Raw genomic sequence first — 7,783 nt, 5'->3', positions numbered from 1 at the left:
CCCAGGTTCTCACAGCTCCGCCCATAGCTTGACAGATAGCCAATGGCGTGTAAGGACTCTAGGAAGCGCGATGACGTAAGCGTTGACGGCCACGTGATGACGCAGACGGCGTTACCGTCTCCAAGGAGCGGTCCGGGGCACCGGTTTCAAAGTCGCAGGGCGGGCCGAGTGGACTTCCGCTGCTGGCCCCGGGTTTCCCCGCCGTCCTGGAGTCAACGCCTCCACCCCAAACGCTCCTCCAAGGACGCCGTCACCCGGCTTCTTGCCGGCTCCTTCGGCTGTCTCCTAAGTGGCCCGATACGACCCCGAGTGACCTGCGGGACGCCTATAGCCACCTGCGTCCCCGTTTACCCGGCCGGGATTCGGGTGAACGTGGAACAAAATTCACTTGGTGGGTCCCCAGCAGACCTGAAATCTGAAGTCTGTTGCCTGAGCGAGGGGCTACGCTGGGACTCGGGAGAAGAAGGCGCGGCGGGGCTGTTGACGCCGCGTGAGTAGGATGCTGATTATACCGCTCGAGTGCTTGACAACCTCCGGAGCGTTGCTTTAGTTTTGTTTTCCCGCACAGCGAGCTCTGGGTTTTTTCTTTTTCGGTGGTGGTGGTGGTGGGGTTTTGTTCTGTTTTTGTTGTTTTTGAAGAAAGTGAAGGTGGTGAAAGCTCCAAACTAAAATTCTATCGAAATGGCCACAGAAATCGACTTTCTGAGAGATCAAAGTAAGCTCCATATTCCTTTTGAGAATATTTTGAGAATTCTTACATGTAAGGTTTAATGTCGTCATTGCTGACCAACTAATGTTTTTCTAATGCCTGTTTTGTGCATGGAAATTTGTAAAAACTTAAGTTAGCTTTGCAAAAAGCTTGGTAGTATGTATGAGGATGTGTATATACTTAAGCAGAACTGTTTGGTAAATCCTTGTAAGGTTCCTTTAGCTTACATGGGACTCTACTAGACACTAAACATGGTTGTTAAGCTCCTCGCAAGCTCTGGAGAAATTAGAGGGCTAATGGCCAGGAAGAGTTTCCAAGTCTGCCATTAGAACCTGGAGGCACAGTTCTGGCCATTTGTAAAGAGATGTTTATTGAACTCCTGTTTCAGTTATGTACCAGGCTCTATACAGGCAGAGCTGCTGCAAAGATGAGGACGACAGTTCTACCTTCCAAGAATTTAATTTGAGTTAGGAAATACATAAATTCCATACACTGAAGTGGCAGCAAGTGCTAACTCTTTTGCCTCAGTTTCCTCATAGGGTTGTTGGAATGATTAAATGAGTATTAAAATATGTAAAGGATTTATAATAGTATCTGACACTAAACAAATGTGCTAAACAAATATTAACTGTTACAGGATTATTATTAACTGTGGTCAAAGGAGGTGCCATTTGGGCTGAAATTTGAAGTACTAATATGAATTTACTAGATAAAGAACTGTGTGGGTATCCCAAATAGAATAGTATATGCAGCACTGAGGGGATTAGGAATATGTTTTGTTAAAGATTTGCAAGAAGGTTGGCTTGTATGGAATGTGGTTTATATAGGCAAATAGCAAGTGGAGCTGAAAGGGAAGAATGGGGCTGGATAGTGAAGGGCCTTGTCTGCTGTGTGTTGAGTTTGGACCATTGCACAGGTTATAGGAACCACTGAAAGGAATTCACTTGAGAGTAGCATGATCAAATTGTGATTTGGAAAGCCTGGTATGGCTGTTATGAGGAATATGCATTATAGCAGAGTGCAGTTAGGTGACTATTACACAGGAAGTGAACTAAGGTAGTACAGTTAGATTGGAGATTAGGGAATCAGAGAGAATGAGGTAGAGGGCAACTGAGGTTTTTTGCATTAAGCAACAGGGAAGGTAGGAAAAAAGTGCTAAGTTCCATTTTGGAAGCTTTATAAATCAGTGGTTAAGAACTCAACCTCTCGATTCAGTCTGTTTAGGTTCATATCCTGGCTTTATCTCTTTTCAGGTCTTCGACCTTTGGCAAGTTACTTAGCTCCTGTGTGCCTTAGTTTTCTCATTTGTAAAATGGGAAGATTGGCACAATAACCCTCATGGGGTTGTAAGGATTAAATGAGATGATGTAAATAAAGCATGGTTTCTAGTACATATTAAGTGCACTATATATATATTATCTAAAATTATTGATGCACTATAATGATACTATAACATTAGCATTATTTCTCAGGTTTGAAGTGGGAATATCTGCCACCCCATAAGGAAGACTGGCTGCCACCATCTTGAGTGGTGGGAGACAATAGTTGGGTGATGAGTTTGGTTGAGGTGGGGAGGATACCCAAGTCACTCAAAAACTATGAGTTTTAGAGGAATGAGCCAGCCATTTTTTCCTTTTAACTGGACCTAGTGTGCCAGTTACAGCTGAGTGGGTTACCCCAGTAGGCAAAACACCTAGACACCAGCTGAGGTAAATATAGATGGCTTGACCTTCTCCCACCTATTCTAACCTTGTCTACACTGACTTCTTGATCTTGATTGCCTCTTTTTATTTGTTCCATTTGGATTTGGTGTTTCTCAACTTGGCAACCTCTGTGATAAAGCATTAGCTTTACAAATGACTACAGGCAATTCCAAACCAACCATGCTTCTAGTAAACTCCTAGCATATTTCCCACCTCCATCTGAGAAAGGAAATCTGATAGTCCTTGGGGACCTGTTCAAAGAGATACTTGTTTATCAAGCTAAAGAATGAAAAATCATTCTTGTAGTAGGGATTTAGGAAGTGGAGATGAACTTATTTTTTCTTTTCATTCTCTGTGAAGTGTTCTTCACAGAGCAAAAGTTTTTAATTTTGATGAAGTTCTCAATTTGTTCTTTCATGGATGTCATATCTAAGAAATCTTTGCTTAATCAAAGGCTGCAAAGATTTTCTTCTGTTTTATTCTAGAAATTTTGTAATTTTGGGTTTTACATTTAGATTTATGATCCATTAGATTTGTGATCCATTATGATCCATATTTGATCCATTTTACATTTAGATTTATGATCCATTTTGTATAAGGTGCAAGATAAGGGTCAAAGTTCACTTTTTTGCATATGAATGCAATTGAAAAGACTATCCTTTCTCCATTGGATTACCATTGCACCTTTGCTAAAAATCATTTGGCCTTGGGAAGCCTGGGTGGCTCAGTCGGTTAAGCGTCTGCCTTCAAGTTCAGGTCATGATCCCAGGGTCCTGGGATCAAGCCCTGCATCAGGCTCCTGCTCAGTGGGGAACCTGATTCTTCTTCCTCTGCCACTCCCCTGCTTGTGCTTTCACGCTTGCTCTCTCTCTCTGTCAAATAAATAAATAAAATCTTTAAAAAAAAAATCATTTGTTCTTATTTGTGTCCATCCATTTCTGGACTCTGTTCTGTTCCATTGATTTGTTTATCTCTTTGAGCACCAGTATTCCAGTGTTTTGATTATTGCAGCTTTATAGTAAGTCATAGAATCAGATGATGTTAGCCTTTCAAATTTGTTCTTTTTCAGTTATTTTGGCTATCTTAGGTGCTTTGCAATTCCATATGAATTTTAGGATCAGCTTGTCAATTTCTTCAAAAAGATGCTGAGATTTTGAGAGGCATTGCATTGAATCTATTGATCAATATGTGCAGGATTCGTATCTAATGATATTGAGTCCTCTTATGAATGAAAAGATATATTCTCTCCATTGATGTATCTATTATTTTATTTCTCTTGGCAGTATTTTGTAGTTTTTAATATATAGGTTTTGCACATCTTTTATCAGATTGATCCGTATGTATTCTGTTTTTGATACTATTGTAAATGGTATTATTCTTTTACTTTTGATTTCTAACTTATCATTGCTAATATATAGAAATACATCCTTTTTTTGGAATATTGTACCCTGAAACCTTTTTAAACTCACTTATTCTAATAGGTTTTTTTTTAGAGTTCATCAAATTTTCTGCATAGACATCTTTTCATTTGTTAATACAGTTTTACTTCCTCCTTTCCAATTTGGATGCCTTTCATTTCATTTTCTTGCTTTATTGTACTGGCTAGAACTTCCAGTACAGTGTTGAACACAAGTGGTTGGAGTGGGCATCCTTGTCTTTTTCCTGATCTGAGGGTACAAACATCTGTCTTTCAAAATTAAGTATGATACTATAGATTTTTTGTAGATGTTCTTAAAAGGTTGAAAATATGCCTTTCTATTCCTAGTTTCCTGAGAGTTTATCAGAATGGATGTTGAATTTTTTTTTTCCAAATGCTTTTTCTGCATTTATTGAGAGGATCAGATTTGTTTTCATTTTTAGTTTGTTAATAGAGTGACTTACATTGATTAATTTTCATATTTTAAGCCTGCCTTACCTCTCTTTTTGGGAAAAACTACTCTTACTCATGTATTATCCTTTTTATATATTATAGATTTGATTTTTTAAAAAGTTTATTTTAAATTTTAATTTTCTATGTTCATAAAGCCTTTTTTCCCCCCTTCTAATTTCTTTGCCTGATTTTGGTATGAGGCAATGCTTGCCTCATAGAATTTGTTGGAAAATATTTTGTTTTCTTCAATTTTCTGGAAAAGTTTAGGTAGGATTGACATTATTTCTTCCTTAAATGTTTGGTAGAACTTACCAGTAAAGCCAACTGGATCTAGAGTTTTCTTTGTGGAAAGATTTTAAACTATAAATTTAATTTATTTAATACATAAAGAGCTACTCAGTAGTCTGTTGTGTACTGTTGTTTTGTTTTTGTTTTGGGTTTTGTTGTTGTTGTTGTATACTGTTGTATACAGAGACCCTCCACAGATTTCATATATCCGGAGTTCTCTCTCTGTGTAGCTCTCTCTCATACTTTACCTTGCCAATTCTAGTTCACTTTGTCTCCACTTCCTTAACTCAGAGAATCGGCCTATCTCTGAGGCCTGCATTTTCCCTCTTTGCGCCATGGACTAGAAAGACTCTCAAGTCATTAAGTTGGAGCAGTCATAGGGTTTACCTTATTTGTTTTGCATCTCTCATCATCATTATCTATTGTCTAGCGTCTTGCAAACCATTATTTCATTCATTTATTTGCTTTTGGTTGTATTGAGTGGGAAGGTGGTCCTTGTTACTTCATGTTGGACATAAGCAGAAGTCTATTCCAGTTACCCTGCTTTTGAAATCTTAAACACAAGTTTCTTACTCCCACTGTAACTGTTCTTTGGTTTCATCAAGACTTCTGTTCTTTGAACTCTTCATTTTCCTCTATTTCCTTAACTCTTTCCCAGCTTGTTTTTACTACTTTCTCTTTTTAAAAAGGTTTATTCATTGGGGGGGGAGGGAAGAGCGTGTGCACAAGTGGGGTGTGCAGATGGAGAGACTCTCAAGCAGATTCTCCACTGAGCACGGAGCCTGACATGGGGCTCTATCTGACAACCCTGAGGTCATGACCTGAGCAGAAACCAGCTAAACCGACTGAGCCACCCAGGCGCCCCTGTTTTTACTACTTTCTTTACTGTAACCATTGCCTGTAACCATTGCCCATTAGTTCATCTATCAGTAATCTTTTTTTTTTAAGATTTTATTTATTTATTTGAGAGAGAGTGAAAGCGAAAGAGATCATAGAGGGAGAGGTAGAAGCCGACTCGCCGTTGAGCAGAGAGCCCGATGCAGGGCTTGACCCCAGGACCCTGGGATCATGACCTGAGCCGAAGGCAGTCGCTTAACTGACTGAGCCACCCAGGCACCCCTCTTTTGTCAGTAATCTTAATATGATTATACTGCTTTTTTGAGTAGCACATACTCAGTAATACTTTATCCCTTGGTCAGTTGTTTAGTTTGCTTTAATAGTTTTCACACCCAACTGTTTGATAACCATAGATAAAAAACTCAACACTCTGGATAAGTACCACCACAGGCTCAAGGTTAACTCAACTAAAAAGTGACTGAGCTGGGATTTGAACCCAGGCTGTCTAGGTCCAGTGTCTATATTCTTAACTTCTACCCAACAAAGAGACTTGCAAGAAAAAAAAAATTATAGGCCTGTGCACATAGAAACTAAAGTCCTACATAAAAGGGGCGCTTGGGTGGCTCAGTGGGTTAAGTGTCCAACTCTTGATTTCGGCTCAAGTGATGATCTCAGGTTTGTGAGATCGAGCGCTGGGTCGGTCTCCATACTGGGTATGGAGCCTGCTTAAGATTCTTCCTTTCCCCCCAACTCCACCATCCTGTCTCTCCCTCTCTTAAAAAAAAAAAAATCCTACATAAAATAAATAAATCCAGCAATGAATGTGTGTATATATATGTACATATATGTGTCCATACAATTGTCTTCATATTGGGTTCATCCTAGTAATAGAAAGATAGTTAGCATTAAAAAATTATTGAATACAATAAAGAAGACCTAGGTTAATGGAGAAACCATTAACATATCAAATTTGTGGATTAGAACACTCAGTATATTAAATATGTCAATTCTTCCACAGATTAATGATTAGAGTCAATGCATTCTCAAACTTAGTTTTGACGGCATGATTCTACAATCTAGTGGAAGATGGGTGCCTGGGTGGTTCAGTTGGTTAGGCATCCAACTCTTGATTTCAGCTCAGGTCATGATCTCAGGGTTATGAGATTGAGCCCCACGTCGGGCTCCGTGCTGGGTGTGGAGCCTGCTTAAGATTCTCTCTCTCCCTCTGCCCCTTCCTCCTACCCCCACTAGCTTGCTCTCTCTCTCACGAAAAAAAAAGTCTAGTGGAAGAGCTAAGAATAGCCAAGAGAGTTTTAAAGAATATCAAGGTGGGAAAATTTATTTGCCAGTTATTAAAACTTAAAAAATCCAATTATTAAATCAATATTAGATTGTCAGATTGATACATACATAGATCAGTGGAGTAAATTAGCACAGGAAAGACACATACATGAAACTTGTTATCTGAAAGAAGAGCAATACAAATCAGTGGGAAAAGGATATTTGGCAAATGGTGCTAGGATAATTGGCTATCCAAATAGGAAGGAAAAAATAATAAAGATACCTTTCTGACATATATAGAAAAATAATCTGCAGGTTGATTGAAGACGTGAATTCTCTTTAAACTTGCAGAAAAAAATTTAAGAGGGTGTCTTTATGATCTCAGGATAGGGAAAGATTTCTTCAATAGATATAAACATTTTGACTAGAAGAAAAAATATATGAATAGAGTACATTAGAGATAAAAACTTGGGTATTACAAAAGACATCATCAATAAAAGACTACCCCAGCTACGGAAAGGGAGAATATATTTACAGTAAATGTAACTGAGAATTGATTAGCATCCAGAATTTAGAAAGTTCGTTCACAAAAATAAATTCATACTAATAGAAAAATGGTTAAAGAATATGCAGGCCATTTACAAAAAAATAAAATTTGAAGAACTACTAAAAAAATGAAAAATGTCAGTCTCATCAGTAACCCAGAAAATGCAAATTAAACAACAGTATAATAAGTATTTGTTGAATGAATGAAGGAAATAAGAGATTTAAGTTATAGTAAAATTTTCTCCAGATTAAAGTCAATCTCTGAGGATTGAATGTGTTTCCCTCAGTAATCCACAATTGACTTCTTTTTTTTTTTTAAGGTTTTATTAATTTATTTGAGAGAGAGCATGAGCGGGGGAGGAGTAGAGGGAGAGGGAGAAGCAGACTCCCCCCTGAGCAGGGAGCCCGATGTGGGGCTTGATCCCAGGACTCTGGGATCATGACCTGAGCTGAAGGCAGATGTTTAACCGACTGAGCCACCCAGGCATCCCCACAATTGACTTTTGAACTTATTTTAATCACTGAGAACTCAGATTTAGTGTTTTTTTC

The 7,783-nt window shown here is 38.6% G+C and overlaps 1 protein-coding gene across 9 annotated transcripts in view; it reads left to right on the top strand.

The window, feature by feature from the left end:
* Window positions 1-104: 104 nt before the first annotated feature.
* Window positions 105-7,783, top strand: part of SCLT1 (sodium channel and clathrin linker 1) — a 215,143-nt gene continuing 207,464 nt past the window's right edge. For 3 of the 9 annotated variants that reach the window (XM_032412836.1, XM_032412835.1, XM_032412841.1), the window contains exon 1: window positions 587-715. In XM_032412836.1, coding sequence (XP_032268727.1) covers window positions 682-715 — 34 coding nt within the window. In that variant the 5' untranslated portion in view covers window positions 587-681. Of the gene's footprint in view, window positions 491-583; window positions 716-7,783 lie in introns of those variants that run through there. The other 6 variants (XM_032412837.1, XM_032412844.1, XM_032412839.1 and 3 more) reach the window with 5 other exon arrangements.

The sequence above is a fragment of the Phoca vitulina genome, unplaced genomic scaffold, assembly GCF_004348235.1.
Source record: "Phoca vitulina isolate PV1807 unplaced genomic scaffold, GSC_HSeal_1.0 scaffold14, whole genome shotgun sequence".
In the NCBI taxonomy this organism is placed as follows: domain Eukaryota; kingdom Metazoa; phylum Chordata; class Mammalia; order Carnivora; family Phocidae; genus Phoca; species Phoca vitulina.
This window is presented reverse-complemented; position numbering and strand designations above follow the sequence as displayed.